Genomic DNA, 18695 nt, shown 5'->3' with positions numbered 1-18695 from the left:
GGACTTGTCCAAACAAGGAGCAGTGAGATGTGACACTAGCAGGCAGCTCATAAAGAAAAAAGGGGAGGTAAAAAGCTGAGAAAGAAATGTGTAGGTGGGAATGCAGATGATTTTTTGTGGTGTTCCAGTAGTTTTGAGTTACTGAAGGAACTGTTCTATAACCAGGTGAGCAAGTAATTTGGTATTTCAATGCTGTGCTCTGAGAGTGTTTCACAAATATTAATTACTCTTATTTGTATTTTTTGTAAAAGTCCCAACTTTGAGCTTAATGTCAGAACATCCTGGACCGTGGCTTCTAATTAATCCAGATCAGACAGAAATTATCAAAAGATTTGGGGAATGTGAGCTCAGGGGCTGGACTGGGTCTGTTGGAATTGCAGGTCCAAGATCTACACCCAAGTTATTACCCTTTATTTCTCTAATATAAGAGCTAATAAACAAGAAACCCCTCAGCAGGTAGTTCCTGATGGCTTGTGTGTCACTGCACAAACACCACTTTCTTCTTATATCAAAATATACATTAAACTGTTGCTTTTGAGAGTAATTTTCACTGTGCATTACGTGATTCTCCCATATAAGGTTAAGCACAAGTGAGTGCTGGCTGAAATGATGTAACATTATAGAGTAAAAAGCTGAGTTATGTTCTGTATTGCAAGATCAGCAAACACACAGTTCAGGGCTCATTTCTCCTCCCCAAGCCCAGAGATGTGCTCTGCCCATGCCAGCACAGCCTGGATATAAAAATCATTTAAATGATTTCTTACAGCTTGGAGTAGACAAAGTGAATGGAGTCAAAGGGCTCATCTCAGCATAAAGACACATGAAATAATTCCCATGCGGATTTACATAGATTATAGTGAAATCTTTGCCAAACTTCAACATCGTTTATTTCCTTCCACCTATAACAATCTGTGATGTTTTAACCGGGTCCTTTCCAGGCCGGGAATTGCCAGCACCCGCGGCCGTGTCGGTGTGGAGATGATACCCGGCGGATCCCTCTCCCCTCAGGGTTTCCATCTCCTCTCGGCCATTCCGGCTCCCCTGAGTTTCCCACTCCTCTCGCTACTCCCTCTCTCCTCAGGGTTTCCCATTCCTCCCGACCATTCCCTCTCCCCTCAGGGTTTCCCTCTCCTCTCGCCATTCCCGCTCCCCTCAGGGATTCTCACTCCTCTCGCCATTCCCATTCCCCTCAGGGGATCGATCCCTCTCCTCTCGCCATTCCCGTTCCCCTCAGGGTTTCCCACTCCTCTCGCTCTTCCCTCTCTCTTCAGGGTTTCCATCTCCTCTCAGCCATTCCCGCTCCCCTCAGGGGATCCCTGTCCCCTCAGAGTTTCCCATTCCTCTCAGCCATTGCCGCTCCCCTCAGAGGATCCCTGTCCCCTCAGGGTTTCCCACTCCTCTCAGCCTTTCCCACTCCTCTCAGCCATTCCCGCTCCCCTCAGAGGATCCCTGTCCCCTCAGGGTTTCCCACTCCTCTCAGCCTTTCCCACTCCTCTCAGCCATTCCCGCTCCCCTCAGAGGATCCCTGTCCCCTCAGAGTTTCCCACTCCTCTCAGCCATTGCCGCTCCCCTCAGGGGATCCCGCGCCCCTCAGAGGACACCCCCCCCACCCGTTCCCGCCAGCCCCGCGCGCCTTAAAGCCACAGGTTCCTCCCGCGCCGCTCCCCAGCCCGTGCCCGCGCCGCTCCCACTGTTGCCCCTTTAAGGTTACCGCGGCGACGGGCCCGGGCGAGAGCGAGGCGCATTGACGTCACGGCGGGCGGGGCCCGTCCGGCCGGTCGGTTTCCGGTGCCGCCGCTGCAGCGAGGCCGCGGCCGGGCCGGGACGGGCGGGGGGTCCCGGCGGAGCCGCCGCAGGTGAGCGGGGCGGGGGCAGCGGCCGGGCGGCCCCGGGGTCGGTGGTAGGGCTGGGGGCGATGAGAGCCGCGCGGGACGGGCGAGGAGCGGGAGCCTGCGGCCTTGGGGCGGGGCCGGCCCGGCCCGGCTGAGGGAGCGGAGCTGTGGCCGCGGCTCCGGGACTGCTGCGGGGACAGCGGCGCCTTCTCGGGCCAGCGTCCGAGGGGGCCCCGCGGGCTGTGGGGCCGGGCCCGGCGGCGCTTCCGGGCCTTTGGGCCGGTTTGGCCCCGCGGCTCCGCGTCCCCCGCCCCGGGGGTACGGGGTCGGTGCCTCCCCGGTGGCCCCGGGTCTGGAGCGGCCGCAGCTCCGCGCTGCGTGAGGGGCTGGGCTGGGCGGGGCAGCCACGCCTTGGGCAGCTCGGGGAAGCTTTGGGAATGTGCAGAAAAAATGGCTTGTAGAAATAAATACCGGAGTTTTCATTTTGCCCGTGATACCGCATTTCCTGCTCCGGTCTTGCCTTTCTGGCGTGGCCCCTGCCCGCTCCCGGAGCGCAATGTGCGGCCGGTCACGGAGCCGCCGGGGCTGCTTAATTAGCGCTGACCTTCACCGTGCGGGCTGGCAAAACAAAAGGAGTAACTGGAGAACTTGTGGGCGCCTTCTGAGCCCGTGGGAAGGCCACGCTTTGTGTTTATGCAACGCACAATGCACGTGTGTGTGTGCGTGTCCTTGAGCAGGGATTAAATGTGACAATCACCCAGGTGAAGTGTTGGTAATTCCTTATTAACTCGAAGCCTTCTGTAATCTCCAGCAGCAGAATTTGGAGGGGCACGTTGTTGTGTTACCTCTGTGCCCTGGCTTTTCCTGCTGCTGCCTCAGCAGGATGAAACCCGTGATGTGACTTCAGTGACTTGTCATTTCTCACAATTATTTTGACTGAATACATTTTTTCCCTTTCAAAAGCTGATCCCGGGATCAACATATCTTACTGCATATAAATAAGCTGTTGCCACACTCCCTGTACCAGGTAACTTTCTTTATATTTCATCCAAAAATGCCCTGAGAAATTATTTCCTGTTTCTTTTAGCTCTCATGGTGTTCATTTTCTTATGAAAAAAAATGACATGAAATGTGTGTCTATATACCTGTACATGTAAAAAATGTATTTTAAAATGGTTTTATAACCTTGTGGGGGGCTGAGCCAGGCTAGATGCTAAGCACCCACCAAAACTGCTCCATCACTGCCCTCTTCAACTCAGCAACAGAAGGAAAATATAAGGAAAGGTTTCTGGACTGAGATAAGGGAGAGATCACTCACTGTGTGCCATCATGGGCAAAACAGACTCCACTCGGGGAAATTGGTAATAAATTCAACTAATTAAATTTGGGTAGGATAATGAGAAATAAAGCCAAATCTTACAAACATCTTCCTGGCCCTCTCCCTTCTTTCCAGCCTTAACTTTACTCCTGATGTTCTCTGCCTCCCCTCCCCTCAGGGGTGGAGATTGCAGTCAGTTCTCTGCATGTTGTCTCTGCTGCTCCATCCTGCTCAGGGGAAGACTGCTCACACCTTCCCCACTGGGAGACAGTCCTCCATGGACTTCTGCAATCAATCCTTCCTGCAGGTTGCTCTCCAGCCTGCTTTCCCTTCCATGGTCACAACTCCTGCCAGAAAACCACCCCAGCACAGGATTCCTGTGGGGTCACACTCTGTGCATTCCCCTGCTCCAGTGTGGGGTCCTCCACAGGGTGTAGGTGGATCTCTGCTTCCCCATGGATCTCCAGGGCCTGCAGGAGGATCTCTGCTTCCCCCTGGATCTCCAGGGGCTGTGGGTGGATCTTTGCTCCCCCATGGATCTCCAGGGACTATGGGTGGATCTCTGCTCCCTGGTCTCCAGGGGCTGTATCACAGGCTGCAAGGGAATCCATGCTCCAGGGCCTGGAGCACCTCCTGCCCTGACTGGGGGCTGCAGGGCTGTTTTTCCCATTTATTCCCACTCCTCTGTCTGGCTGAAGGAGCCATTTCTCCTCCCTCCTCAGATACACTGTCCCAAAGGCTCTGCCACTGTCACTGGTGGCCCAGCCTCGGCCAGTGGCAGTTTCATGTTGGAGCTGGCTGGCATTGGCTCTGTTGGACATGGAGGAAGCAGCCAGCAGCTTCTCACAGAACCCCCCTATACCCTGTGCTACCCAAATCTGGAAGTGGAAACCCAGCACGAACTTGAAAGGGGAGAAAAATCTGCTTAATAACTTCTTTGGAAGTGTCATAGCTGAAGTCTTTAGAAAACCTGGCATCATAACAGATGTTTAAAGCTGTACTCTTCATTATTTACAGTTGCAGAGGTATTTTTGGATTGCAGTGTATCCATGAAATAAGTGATGAGGTATGAGCAGGTTTAAATTACACAGGAGCTTTTTAGGAGTGATGCCTGTAATCCATAACTTCCGATAGCAAACTCTGCCCTGACATTTTGGCTTTGCCTTCAACCTGAGCATGTTTCACTTCCGAATGCTGGTCGTGCTTGGCCTCTCACATTTCCAGCTCCCACCCACCTCTCTCCTGGCCCTCGTCCATCCCCGTGACCCCACACAGACCACGCAGCTCCTGACAGGAGGAGCCTCTAGTCCTACAAAATCATCAGTTCAAGCAGCAGGAAGTTCAGGTGGGATCTTCCCTGACTTGGAGCACCCACAGGACTCGAGTTGTTGAAGCTTTCTCAGCTTTTCCTTTTCTGTCTGTGGCCAGAGAGTCCTCAGAGTTTTGACTTCTGATTTCTTTCCAGGTGCTAAATAAGTTCCCATCATTTTCTTTAGCTTAGTTACTGCTCTGGTAGGTAAAGGTGCTTTTTTGCTGTGGTATCAGTAAGATAAAACAGCATAACTTTGTTTTAGGCAGCAGCATCTTTGTTTTCAGTAGTTATGTATTTTTTAACCTCCTTTTGTTCCCTTCAGCCATGGCAGCTTCCAGCAGCAGCAGCAGCGAGGAGGAGCGGAGCCTTCGGGAGTGTGAGCTTTACATCCAAAAACACAACATCCAGCAGCTGCTGAAGGATTGCATTGTGCAGTTATGCACAGTGAGACCTGAAAGACCCATGGGATTCATCAGAGAGTACTTTGAGAGATTGGAGAAGGTAAAAACACAGAATGGGAGGGAAGGAGGGTGGAACAGCTTCTATTGAAATGTATCTTTGTCATTTAGGGGCTGAGCTGCAGATTTGATCAGTTGTGTTGACTGTTTGAAATTGGAAGTGGTGCTTTTGGAAAACAGATCCTGTTTTTCAGTAGTTTGTGCACCTCTGTCATACCAAAGCCTGTAGGACAAACCATAAGGAGACAAGAAGACTTATCCAGCTGGGATAGAGGTGTGATCCCAGCCCAGTGCTTACTCATGGAGGCTGGTACACAGCATACATGGGTGTGTCTGGAGCTGGAGAACTCTGGAGATTGACCTTGCTGGATGCTGCTGAGGGCATTTGGATTCTTATATTGATTTCCAGTAATGTGGCTAGAGCACAGAAGTGGTGCCAGTGGTATTATCCAGGCCTAGTTGAAGACAAATGGAAGTATTTGCATTGCAGATCTCTGGAAGAGCAAGCCTGTCTGTCTTCTCTTGGGAGTTCAGTGTTGGTATCCCTCTTGTGCTTGTCCTGAGGTCCCTTTGGTGTTTTTGTTGTTGTTGGAAGCATTCTAGGATCTTGGGAATGGAAAGCATTCGGAGTTGAAACAGTGATTTCACACTCATCTGACCTGTTAATTTTATATATTGAAATCTAAGCAGGTAGGAAAAGGAGCTGCAGTGGGAATGGGAAGATTGAAAGCTTGTGCAGAGGAAAGGTTGGATGCAACTGTACTCAGAACATGGAATTAGTAAATAATGCAGCTGTGACCTTGTGCAGCACTTGTTTGCAGGTGATGCTCTCAGTACTTGTATAAGGCAGTTAGATATTTATTTTTTGTTCTAGTGAGTTGCTAATTGCTGATACAAAGAAGAAGGAAATTAACACTGGAGATCATAAATATGTCTTGTGGAAATTGTATTTTAATTGAAGTGTTCAGGATAAATACTAGAAAATGACCAAGGGGTGCAGACTACCTGCTATAACTCGTAATTTATTTGGGGAACATTTTGCTTATGAAATTAAGAGCTCTGACTTTTTTTTTTGGTTGTGTGTGTCAGCAGCAAACCAGTGAATAATGAGGTTCTTAAAAATCCCTTGTCCCTGCCTGTTACAATTAGTCCTTCCCCTCCTTGAATTCTTGAGTTTTGAGGTACTGCTAGTCTGGGAATTTTAAAACATCACCACAGGTATCTATAGACAAAATTTTACCAAGTAAACAGCATTACTGTGCTTAGAATAAATCCTAAACCAATCCATATGTGGGGATGTAAATGGGATTATTTGGGTGCTTTTGTGCAGTGGATTTATGGTCAACATGCAGTATTTAGGAAGTTAATTTGTTTTTTAGCAAGATAGCAAGTCCAACTCTGAATTTAACGACATGGATGTTGGAATTGAATAAGTTGATGATTTTATTCTGGTGCACATTGGCTCTCTGTGTGCTTGGTCAGCCTACACTGAAGCTGAAAATAAAACTGGTTAGGTAATGTTTTTTCCCCTTAACTTGCTCTCACAGTTTTGGTCGGGGTCTTTCCTCATGGTTTCCAAGTGCCCTCTAGTGCAGCTGTATCTACAAGTGAAACTGGAGTATTTTTTTGTTGCCTCCTAGGGTTTCAGACTTGCTGCAGCTTCCCCTGGGTGGTTTCCCCACTCAGCTGGGCTGGCTGAGTTTACCCAGGTGCTGTGGTACCTGCCCAGCTCTCAGGTAACAGAGCAGTGAACATCCTGTGCTGGGCAGGAAACTCCTGACAGCCCTGTCTGGAGAGCACAAATGCTCAGCAGCGTTATTAACCAGCTCCAGCCCAGTCCTCAGCTCTGCTACAGCAAAAATGCCTGAAACTCACTCTGCTTCACTTCCCAGAATCATGTCTTTTACACCTGTAATAAAGCAGAGCAACTTTTCAATGTGCTTTCTGAATTTTCCTTTCTGACTGTATCTCAACCTGAGTTTTTTTTAAATGAGATTGATTTTTGAAGGAACACCATTGAAGACTGAAGTGAGCTTGCTATTTTCTCTCTCATTCTCTTGACAAGTCATCTCTTCCACTGCACACAAACAGAGCTGATTCACTGTCATGTTATTAAAATATGTTGAAGAAATTTGAACATGCTTTAGAATTTCTGTTCAGAAACATTAAAATTGCTGCCTCCAAGATGGTTACAGCTACTGTAGGAATTCAAATGTCCTCTTCTGGGTTATGAAAGCTGTTAGATGAATCTAATTACTACTCATTGATTGTATAAATGGTTTTATTTTATCTGTTATCTGGCCTCTGTTCTCTTTGCTGTGCAAACATGTGTGGTAATAGCAGTACCTGCTAAAAGCTGTAATAGCTCTCCAGTGCTGGGCTGTGTCGTGCAGCTTGAGCTATGGAAATTTAATGTAGAGATCATTAATGCAGCCTGGCAGGTAAATCCTGGCTGTTGGACATGCCTGTCCTCTGGAAGAAGTGCATGCTTGAAATATTGTGTGTGATGCAGTTATGTGCACATCAGGCTTTACAGAAAGCTGGAATTAGGAAGTGTGATGGACATGTAGTCACTGTCCCTGTTCCCTACCACCTGCCCTGCTCGGATATCTGAATATTTTCCCATTTTCTGAAGTGTTTCTTTTGCAAAACAAGCTAGTTCAGGAGGATATACTGTGCAGTTGTGAATTTATGGCAGAGCTTTTTTAAAAATGCTTTTATAGCTTCTGAATGTTTGGGGTTTTTTAAATCTGATATAAATGAAATACTAATTAACCAGAGGAAGTTGAGACTGTGGCTGGTGCAATGACAATTAGCAGGTTTTATAGTGTACATAATTCTGAAAATGTGAAGGTCTTCTTCAGTAGCTGATAGACTTAAATCTGAGTATGTGAAGCGTCATCACTTCAGTGTTACTTGGAATAATTGGACTTAAAAAACATTGGTCATTTGTCAGGAAAAATGAGGCTTGCAGTTCGTGACTGACACTGAAAATTGTGAACTGCCTCATGAGCTGAAAGACAGATCAACACTTGGATGTAATAAATAGATTATTCCTAAATCTTTCTCAAATCCTGGGAATGTTTATACTGACGAGTACAGAGCAAACTGAGTGTCTTTATCCATGACATGTTTAATGTGAGGAGCTTCTAGACAGGTTTTCCTCATAAACAATGGCTAAATCCAAAGGTATCTGGGAATAACAACTGCCACCCTTTCTTTAGGTCCTACTGTAATTATTCTCTGATCTATTGGTTTAATAAATGGGGGTTAGTGTCAGATATTGTAAAAAGTGTCTATTAAAAAGATGAAACTGAGATTATAGGATGTCGTGGCACAGGGTTGTCTGGCAGTGTGTAATATGAATCTCTGGAGATTTATAGTTTAGCTGATATGGTGATGTTTGGAGCTGATGATCTTGGAGGTCTTTTCTAACCTCATTCTATGATTTGTATCAGGGAGAATCTTATTGCTGAGTGTGTGTATGGACTATTTAGAATAACTGGTGTATTTTAAATAAATACATTATTTACCCACATGTAACTTGTTTCTGTGTACATCCCCTACTTAATATTCTAAAAAAAAAAGTTAATATTAAATTTTGGGTCAGACAGAAGTTACCAGTTATAATTTTTTGTGTTAGTGCAGTTTCCTTCTCCCTGAGTGGGGCATTGCCTTGAGGAGTCTCTTGAAGAGTGTTTTGATAACAACTCTCTCACTAAATGCTGCTGAAGTGCTTCAATCTCTGATCACAATATTTAATATTTTATGTTGATACTGGAAAAAACCCAGCAGCTGATGTTCACTTATTTAAAAAGTGTCTTTTTTGATGGGTTAAGTATTTTGTATGTGAGCAAACACATTCTGTGGTTGATGGTGAGGCAGTTTACACCAAACACTTATTACTCCTCAGGCTATTTTTAATTTCATCTCTGTTGAGACTCGTTCCTCTAAAATCAGAGGACAGAAATGAGTTTTAAATACATTTTGCTCCCATGGTTGGGAAATGTGGCACCATTTGATCAATGGGCAAAGAGCAGGAAGTGAAACGTGAGGCTGTGGAGCTCCTTGGCTCTGGGAGAGGAGCAATGGAAACTCCCAGGAATGGGCATCCCATGGCCCTTCCCTCGGGCTGGTGTTGTTATCAAAGCCTCTGCCCAGCTGGGATCAAGGACACTGGACAAACCCAGCTTTTACAAGGGCTGGAGCTCTGGGAGAACAGATGAGTCCTTGTTCTTTTACAGAATGTCCCAAACCCATTTCCTAACACTGGGAAAGTCATTTGAGCTGTTCTGATGTCAGTGTTCTGACTCCAGGGTTGGCTGTTTTGTTTTTAATCTGATTTTAGTTGATTGAGGTGAATCTTTCGAAGAATCAAATTTCTGTGTGTCAAGTTAATTAGAATTTATGTTATTGTAAGTACCCTGCTCTTCTAGAGTATCACTACAACACAATAAGTAACTGAAGGAAATAAGGAAAACAAGTAACCTTGTGCAAGGTTTGCATGTGGTTTGCATAAAAAAATCCCACTTAGGCCTCTAGCATCCTTCCTCCAGCTCTTTTGAAAGCAGTGTTCATGTTTCTTTCTCCCAAAATAAATGTTGGTTAATGAGTATCAAGTTGGTCCATGACTCAACCTCTTTCAAAAGCTTCTCATGTAGCATGGATTTCTGAGGAATTGCTCCTCTGTCTTTCAACTCCAAAAAGGCTTTAACACCTCGCAGCTGAGGGGAGGAATTGGGGGTTTGTAGCTGGGGAAGTGCCTTCAGCATTTGAGGAATGTCCTCATCACCTGTTGAATATGCTGGCAGAAACCAGAATCAACTTGTTCACACCAATAGTTTAATAAATGAAGAGTAACTCAATAAAATAAACATCATTGTGATGTGACTGGTAGGAATGAAAGGCACATCTACCACGTGTTTTGAAAGGCCTTTGATCTCAGATGCTGCAGTCTCCTGTTTGCCTTAATGTGGGAATAATGGTACACAGGAAGCTCCCTGGTGTTGGCAGGCTGGGCTGCAACATGATACATCACTGCTTTTTTTTTTTTTCCCTTTGGATTATGTGACACAAACATGTCTTCCTTCCTGTTTAGGAGGAAACAAAGCAGTTGTTGAATCAGCTGAAGTCTGGTTCTCGCTCCGACTCCCGGGAGGATGAGATCTCCCCTCCTCCCCCCCTCAACCCTGTGGTTAAATACCGATCGCGACGTGGGGCCATCAGTGCAGAAGTCTACACAGAAGAGGATGCTGCCTCTTATGTTAGAAAGGTGCTCTGACTCTTAAACCTTGCTCAGAATTGCATCCACAATCCAAGAGTCTATCTGAACCCACCTTCTATCCAGGGCATTAAATAACACCAAGCTCCTGGAGCCTGTTATGTCCTAATTGCTGTAAAAAGCAGACCTGTGTGTGTGCCTGTTTAACTGGAGGACAGAATAACCCATCATGCAATTAAACCATTCATGCATTACTTAGACCTGTTCCCTTTGAAGTCATGTATATTTAGATGTGCATATATTTAGATATATAGAATGTGCTTCCAGTTATTTGGCAGCTGCAACAACATTTGGCCTAATGGCAGAGCAGGCTTGCTGCTGTTCCCAGGAAAGCACAGGTTGAACAGATACTGGTCCTCCTGCAAAAAAACCTTAAAAACTGAACATGGAATTATGCTTTCCAGTTGCATAAAATAATACAAAATTATATTTTCCTTGTGTTCAAACTGTCTGTAAACATTTACTATGTTTGGAGTTGTATTTATAGTGCTTGAAAGAAAATGGAAAAACTCAGCCGGTGTTTTGTAGCAATTTAAGTTGTTTTTTTACCATGGGAAATGCAGAAATTTTTCATGAGAAAAATTAACCATTTGCTTTCTATGATCCTCCCCTAGGTTATTCCAAAAGATTATAAAACCATGGCTGCTTTGGCAAAAGCAATTGAGAAGAATGTGCTGTTTACCCATCTTGATGATAATGAGAGGAGGTAGGAGGAAGTTTTGGTGGGGTTAAGGTTTGTGGGAGGGCAGAGCTCAGAAGAGCTAAATGTGTCACAAATCTGCAGTGGTCAGTGGAAGCACACAGAGCTCCAGGAGCATTGTTGATGGGTTGGGGGTACAGATGTGTGGAGTTGTGCAGGTTTTTGTGTGATTTGGTGTCCTCTCCTTCAGTGACATCTTCGATGCGATGTTCCCCGTCACTTACATCGCAGGAGAGACTGTCATCCAGCAAGGCAAGTGACACTGTTTGCTCTGGGGAGTCATTTGGGGATGGGGAGCTGGCTCTGGCCTAGTACTCTGTGTTTATTTTTTAATATAAGAGCAGGCTCACTGCAGCCACACGATTTCTTGTTGTGTTCCCTGAAGCACTTTGTACTGAAGTGAGGAGTCAGAGCCACTGGAGGAGGATGAGGCTTCCTTGCAGAGATTATCTCTTGGAATATGGTCCTTTGATGACTCTGTAGAAATGTTATGCATCTGGTTGGCCTTTCCAGTAATCCTGGAATTGGTGCTGATCTCCTGAGTACCAGTAGATGTCCCCTTTTGTGGGGCTGAGAGGAGTGTGAAATCAGCAAAATGTGATGTTTCACCCTGCAAACTGTGCGAAAATTTGCCAACCTTGTTTAGTCTAAACATCAAAGTTGGCAGAGATGCCAGTTCTTTCTAAGTATATTCAGTTTAGTGTATATTTACTTTTTTTTTTTCTCTTCTTTAGGTGATGAAGGTGATAACTTCTATGTTGTTGATCAAGGAGAAATGGATGTAAGCATTCCTGGTAGTTTATTAATGATATGTTCATTCCTAGAAGAAGAATACTCTGATATTTGTAGGCCTCTTCTACAGACCCTGCCTTTAGCAGCTTTGCTCATTTTAAGTTCTTACTTACAGAAGTTTGTTTTGCCCCTTAATGGCTCAGTCTGGTTGCACAGACTGAGTTTGAAAAGGAATGATTTGGACACAATACAGATGTTTTAAGCATGCAGGGTGGAGGTGAGGTGTGGGGCAGGCTTTAAGAACAGCCAGACTTTTTATGTTCCAGCCCAGCTCATTCTCAGCTCTTTATGACACAGACCTTGTTGAGATGTTATTTCTCAGGAGTCTGTGTAGAGTCTGTGCATGAGAGGTAGAAGAGAATCCCTTTGTCAATGAAAATTCAAGTTGTGCTGGGGTTGGAAGCATTGATAAAACCCTGAGTTAGTACAGATGTGAGAATTTCCATGTACTCCCAAGGGAATAGAGGGCAGCAGGAAGTTGAGGGGTGTCTGACCATGCTCTGCCTTCCAGGTTTACGTGAACAGTGAGTGGGCCACCAGTGTGGGTGAGGGTGGGAGCTTTGGAGAGCTCGCCCTCATCTACGGCACCCCCCGAGCTGCCACCGTCAAAGCCAAGACCAACGTCAAGTTGTGGGGCATTGACAGGGACAGCTACAGAAGGATCCTGATGGCAAGTAGCCCTCAAAACCTGGATTTATGCTTTGGGGGTTATGTATCCTGGGTGTCTGTCCTTCTGCCTGTCCTTTGCTGGAGTTATTTATTCCAAATCCTGCTGTCTGTTCAGTAATCAGAAAGCTGATTACTCAACGTGCATCTCTCAGGCACAGGGCAAGGGGGGGAATCTTGCATTAGTGAGCAAAACAATGCCAGTATTAAACTGAGCTGAGACTGTAATAAGACTGCAATAAATGCTGAGTGCTTCAGGAATGTTGCTCAACTGGAATATTACTGAGAGAACTCAATTTCAAAACATTTCATCTTGTGGGTTTGGGGTCTGTGAGACAGAACGCTGTGTGTCTGGTTAAATTTGTTTGTGTCTGGAATTTTATTTAGAGTAGAAAGAAAACTTACTTTGTGTCCTTTCCCTTTTTTTTTTTTATAGGGAAATACTTTGAGAAAGAGAAATATGTATGAGAAATTCCTTAGTAAAGTATCTATATTGGGTAAGTGAGCAGATTTTTGTTTTGGAGTGGAATCAGTTGCCACATTGTCATGAAGCTGTTACCCAGCATTATGATGATTACAGGCTGTTGTGGTAACTCATCACAGCTACTTCTGTGCATCAATCCAAAATAACTCAAATTCAGGTCTTGATCACTGATGCACAAATGCAGGCAGAAATACACTGACCTCTGTATAAATACAGAGCAGAAGGTGTAATTTGTGCCTTGAGAAGACACTCCAGTAATGAACTCTTAACTCTGCAGAATCTCTGGACAAGTGGGAGCGTCTCACTGTGGCTGATGCCTTGGAGCCGGTACAATTTGAGGATGGGCAGAAGATTGTGGTCCAGGGAGAGCCAGGAGATGAGTTCTTCATTATCTTGGAGGTAAGCAAGCTCAAAATTAAAAGCTCAGAACTTGACTTTTTTTTATTGTGTTCCTAAGCAGGCACTTGGAGAAGAACAAAACATAAGAAAGTACTTCCAGAGAATCACTAAAGAAACATCATCTTGCTGGACATGCAATAACTGGGATTTACTTTTGCTGTTTTCACAAATGATACTTCCAGAAAAAAAGTAACAAGTTTCTGACTGAAAGCAGTTTATCTTTCTGAGAGTAGAGACATGTTCTAGACAGCTAGTAATGTCTTACTAGTGTTCTGTCTGGTGGTTTGTGTTTTTTCTGGGTTTTTTTGCTAGTCATACTATAATATTTCTACTGTTCTGAGGAAAACCAGGAAGAAGTCACTGCTGTAGATATGTAAATGTTCAAGATGTCTCATGCTTAGAGAGGAGAGGAGCAGTTGTTCTTATACAGCAGTTAGGTGAACTGTGCAAGGACTGAGAAGTGGCTTTTTAACTGAGGCATCCTAACAGTTATTTCTGCAAAGGAGCTGATTCTGTGTGACATTCAGTATTTGGAGTGATGCTGGAAATTGCAGTTGTGTGACTGCTGTTGTTTATTGAAGGGCACAGCTGCAGTGTTACAGCGCCGGTCAGAAAACGAGGAGTTTGTTGAAGTGGGCAGACTGGGACCTTCTGATTACTTTGGTGAGTTATGTTGTGACAACTGTGGCTGCAGACACCACTGTCACCATTTTGTCTGTGCTGTGTCAATGGTGGAGATGAGATGGATTTGCTTAATTACTGTTTTGGGCTCCTGTGGTTGCTCTCAGTGTTGGGTGAGTATCAGAGTCACTTGGCACTCAGGTGTGCACACAGGATGTGATTGTTCCACGCTACTTTACTGTAAAAGATGATTTGGCCTGACCTCCCTGCCCTGAGCAGAGCTAAATTTCTAAATTACATCATATTCCTCAGGGCTGTGTCCAGCTGAGTTTCCTGTGTCTCCAGGGATGGAGATCCCACAGCCTCTCTGGGCAATTTCATTTTCTGTCTAACCAGCCTTGTTGTGCAGAAGCTTTTTCCTTCATGCCTGACAAGAATTTCCTGTTCTGCAGCCTGTTGCTTTCTGTCTGTGTTTCCCTGTACAGCCTGGGTTTGTCTTTGTAGTCACTCATTACACAGCTGAAGACAGCAGTAAGATAAGAAAATTCCTTCTGTCTCCAAGTCAGAAAGGAACCTGGTCAGAACCTGCTCTTTAGTGGTTAAACACAGCCCTCCCTCTCAAAACCCCTAACATTTCTCTCATGTTTTCCGTAGTTCCTCTCTTTCCTCTTGCTAAAATCTTTTGGTTGTCCAGATTTTCAGCTCTGTAGATGATGTAAGCAGCAAATCCTCTGCAAGGCCTGAATTGGGATGGACTTGAGTGCATGGGCTCTGCCCAAAGGCCTGCTTGGCTCAGGATCTAGGAGTAGACTTCATTCTGTGTCATTTCATATTTTCTGATATTTCCCTCTGTGTTCTCTTGAGTTTCCCACTCTAAAATGAAATATTACCACAGTCATTGTGTCCAGGTGCTGCAGACCTTTCCTTCAGGGGTTTAACTCTCTCTCAGAACCTCCTTATTCTTTAGCAAGCCTCTCTTTTGGAAGCTGCTGAGTTCAGGAGTTTGGGCACAGAGGAAGAGTTTTCCTCGTTTCTTTGGAACATCCCTTCTGATAATGCAGGCAAAAATGTTCTCCAAGGAACACTGAGTTCTTTCCTCAGTCCTGAACATGGAAAGAGCTCAAGTCCAAAACCAAAACCCCAGAGTTGCTGCTCTGGTTTCTTCCATGCTTGTTTTAGGAATGTTAGGGGTTGTTTCTGTTGCTGATAACAGGGGCTTGTTGAAAACTTCATTTTCAAATGTTGTTCAGCAGTTGAAACAAAGCTTTTGGCATGTTTGTGCAAAACTTAAGAAATGGGATCCAGTGGGACTCCAAAATGCTCTTTTTCCACAGCCCCATGAAAGTCAGAGTTCTGATTCTGGTCTGCAATGGGTCAAAGGCTTCTGTCTGGTGCATGAATGTTTTATTTGTTTGTTTACTTCAAAACCATGCTCTTGTTGTCCTGAGTTTCCTAGAAACACCAGAATTGAGCAGTGCTATTAGAAAAATAACTGCTTGTTGGCTAGGAAAATGACACTGTGTATTGAAACATGACCTTTCCTCAAAGAGACACAGTATTGAAAATTTTTTAGGCTTTTTTTAGACTTTTTTAGAGACTTTAATGTGGACAGGCTCTTTAATTACAAAATCAACAAGTAGGTATTTTTTTAAACTACCTTCACAGTTGCTTTTAATGTAATTACTTAGGTACTTTAGCACTGTTCTGAGCAGTGCTAAAGCCTGAATTAGCTTCTCTGCAATTTCAAGTGGAGAAGGGTCATTTCTTTGCCTCTTTTTCCCATTGATTGGTAACTCTGCTGCCTGTTTCTGCTGTCCCAGGTGAGATTGCTCTGCTGATGAACCGTCCTCGAGCTGCCACCGTCGTGGCTCGTGGCCCCTTGAAATGTGTGAAGCTGGACCGGCCCCGGTTCGAGCGCGTGCTGGGCCCCTGCTCGGATATCCTCAAGAGGAACATCCAGCAGTACAACAGTTTTGTATCACTGTCTGTCTGAAACCCTCCTCCCTGTCCAAGCCATGCTTCACGAATGCAGACTGCTTCCTTCCCCTTGTGCAGAGCCACATCACCACTGGCATTTGCAGCTTCCTGTCCGGTTAAAAAAAAAAAAAAAAAAAAAAAAAAGAAAAAAAGAAAAAAGGAAAAAAAATTAAACTGCTTATCATGGCACTGTCATTAATTTAGAGCATATTATTTCTGTGCTCTCTGTCCCATTAAATTAATAGAAAAAGTTCAGTGGAGACGTTTGCTTCTCTCTGTGCACCAGTGTCCAACTCAGGCCAGTGCTCAGCAAGGGAGAGACCTCCTGGCACCACGCCATTGCCATAGAATGAGGAGGTGACAGTAAAGGGGGGAAAAAAAGTTCTTTTAAAGGTGTTTCTCAAATTATTGGACAGATTTTAAGGCTGTGGTCATCACCTGCTGTATTTCTTTTCACATGAGAGCTACCCTTGTAATTGAGCTTCTTGGGGCTTGGGGTTTTCTGGGTTTCGTTTTCATTTTCTGGGTACTGTAATCCTAGATTCAATTGTGAGGCATCAGCTGCTAAGAAAGCCACAGTTGGAATTTACCAGTATAATTGTTCCTGTGTCTGCTGGTTTAAGATTGCTTAGTTCTGTTCTTGTCAAGTGTAAATCAAAAGCTTTCCAGGTTACTAGTTCTGGTGAACTACTTCAGCTGTTGATCCATTTGCTGACGTGCCGCAACTGATCTTTTCCACTTGTTCTTTCTCCAGCCATAGATTTGCCATTTAAAACTCTTCCTGTTCCAAGTGGCAAGAACCAAATGCTCCATGAAATGCCTGACTTTGGTCTCTAGTACATAGATTGGTGTAAGAATGGTGCAGCTGTCCAGCTGTTAGTACTGTTTGAGTGCTTAGATTGGTGTAGAAGTCGAAAGCAAACATTTGATTTTCCCTGTGAATTGTTCTGTTAATCCTCAGTTGACTTTTAAAAAAATCACCATTAGTTCAAGTGACCCTTTGTTACCAGGGAAAATAAATGCTGTGTGTTTTGGCCAGTATCAGTTGCAGGTGACAAGATTGCTGGTCTGTAGAGCTCCATTATTCTTGGTACAGAATGTGAGGCAAAAAAACTGAATGTTTGAACTTTCCTGCAGCACTCAGTTGTTTTAAGTTTTTAGGGCTGTCAGTTCATCATTTTAAAAATGGTTCACTGTAAATCTAGTTCAAAGCCAAAAGGTGCATTCTCTTTTCTTGCTTATGGAACTTCCACCACACTTATTTAATCCTTTTTTTTTTTTCCCCCCAAGTTCAATCTGTTGCGGAGTTTTAAATGTATTTCAGTATTTCCCAGCTTTGTGTTCCATTACTCTGTGCTCACCAAGACTTCCCAAAAGTTTTTACTGAATTCCACGGTTCAATAATTGTAGGCAATTTTTAAGGTTTCCTTTAAACTGTAATTTATATCAAGTAGCATAGGTTTGTATTTGGGAGTGACAGCAAGCAGTTTGGCATTTGTTGTGCAACTACTTTAACGATGGAGCCCTCGTTTTATTTCCTTTCTGAGGTGGAGTGGATGCAAATCCAACGTTTTCCCAGGCATGGAGAGAATCAGGAAGAGTCTGCTAATTCAGTATTCAGAATAATACTGAAGGTATCAAGCCTTTACAAAAGGTTTCAGGGTATTTCTGAAACTGAAATCCCAGGAAGGGGATTGAAATGCGTGTGGTTTGAGTTCTCTATTCAAGAGATGTTGAATAGAGGATTTCTGCCAGAGTCCTTAAGGAATAAACAAATGCTACCTTTTTATGGTTCTTTATTTCTTCCTTTTTTTTTTTTTTGGTAAAACCTTTTTCTTAAGTTTTGACTCTTGTAGGTTTTTTTCTTCATATGTGTTTTGTGTTACATTAAAGCACCAAAAACTGTGTAAACCAGTTAGAGCTCCACAAAAAATGCACATTTTTTTTATATAAGGCTTTCTAATCAAGTTTCACTACTGCATCTTTTTAGCTTGCTGTTTACTCCCTTTTGTAGTTTTACCTACAAGATTTTAAGATAAATCAGCTAAGTCTGAGTTAAATATTAAACACAGTTATAGCTTTACCTTTGTGTGCAATTTCAATATGTTTGAAACCACAATTGGCATAGTTTTGCCTTAGCTAACATTCAGGGCTTTAGAAGTAATTTTTTGCTAGTCTATCTTCAGCAAATTGATGAAGTCTATTGCCCTAGGAAGCTATAGTCAACCAGAGGACCATTTTTGTATTGTTACCTGACTCTATAAGTCTGATTTACTGTATGTGCTAATATATTATATTATATTCCTTTTGTTATAGATTGTCCTAATGGCAGGTAAAGCAATAAAATGATTTAAATTCTTAAATGCAATCAGCCTCTTTTATTTTATTCCCTGCCTCTACGTCGTGTTTTCCTTTGGCTTTAGAGGATGTGTTATGAATGAGGCAGCAGAAAATAAGCAGCTTAATGGATTAGCTTGGTGTAAACTCCAGAGGGGTGAGTTCAGGTCGTGGCTTCCCCCTGGAGCCTGGAGAGAGTTCAGCCTCCACGTGCCAGCCTGGGAATTCCTCTGCACTTGGACCTGTGTCCTGTTTGGCTCCTTGCAGCTTTCATCTCTCCCAAGGTGTTCATTCCCAGCCCAGACATGATTTTTGGATTTCTAAGTTGACTGCTCCCATCGCTGCAAGCCCTTAATGAGCATGGGATGGATAATCATGAATAAGTTGTGGTGGGAAATGGAAAAGGGGGGTTTCCAGCTGTGGTGAAGCAGGAAAACAATTTGAAGAGTGACCTGAAGCAGCTCAGACTTGGATGTGTTTTACAGCCAGCTCCAAGAAAGCTGAGTCACCCAGCTTTG

The 18695-nt window shown here is 44.3% G+C and overlaps 1 protein-coding gene across 3 annotated transcripts; it reads left to right on the top strand.

Moving 5' to 3' along the window:
- The first annotated feature begins 1755 nt into the window (after positions 1 to 1755).
- Positions 1756 to 18203, top strand: PRKAR1A (protein kinase cAMP-dependent type I regulatory subunit alpha). 3 transcript variants are annotated; one of them, XM_041485722.1, is made up of 12 exons: positions 1756 to 1856; positions 2796 to 2859; positions 4785 to 4963; positions 10019 to 10192; positions 10816 to 10907; positions 11092 to 11153; positions 11636 to 11682; positions 12205 to 12363; positions 12796 to 12856; positions 13121 to 13242; positions 13824 to 13905; positions 15684 to 18203. In XM_041485722.1, exons 3-12 carry the CDS (start codon positions 4787 to 4789, stop codon positions 15854 to 15856), a joined length of 1149 nt encoding a protein of 382 aa, XP_041341656.1. In that variant the 5' UTR covers positions 1756 to 1856; positions 2796 to 2859; positions 4785 to 4786; the 3' UTR covers positions 15857 to 18203. The 3 variants fall into 3 exon arrangements, with proteins under 3 accessions (XP_041341656.1, XP_041341657.1, XP_041341658.1); XM_041485723.1 differs by lacking the exon at positions 2796 to 2859 and having other exon boundaries at positions 1767 to 1856; XM_041485724.1 differs by lacking the exons at positions 1756 to 1856; positions 2796 to 2859 and adding an exon at positions 4492 to 4615.
- The last annotated feature ends 492 nt before the right edge of the window (positions 18204 to 18695 follow it).

Source organism: Pyrgilauda ruficollis, unplaced genomic scaffold (genome assembly GCF_017590135.1).
Source record: "Pyrgilauda ruficollis isolate IOZ18807 unplaced genomic scaffold, ASM1759013v1 scaffold72, whole genome shotgun sequence".
Classification (NCBI taxonomy): domain Eukaryota; kingdom Metazoa; phylum Chordata; class Aves; order Passeriformes; family Passeridae; genus Pyrgilauda; species Pyrgilauda ruficollis.
The sequence above is the reverse complement of the archived record's forward strand: the minus strand, read 5'-3'. Positions and strand labels throughout refer to the sequence as shown.

Excerpts from the sequence above, each read along its gene's own strand:
- PRKAR1A (XM_041485722.1), top strand. The coding sequence starts at position 4,787 with ATGGCAGCTTCCAGCAGCAGCAGCAGCGAGGAGGAGCGGAGCCTTCGG. Across the intron at positions 10,193-10,815 it reads CTGCCTCTTATGTTAGAAAG|GTTATTCCAAAAGATTATAA; the intron begins GTGCTCTGACTC and ends ATCCTCCCCTAG. Across the intron at positions 11,154-11,635 it reads AGAGACTGTCATCCAGCAAG|GTGATGAAGGTGATAACTTC; the intron begins GCAAGTGACACT and ends TCTCTTCTTTAG.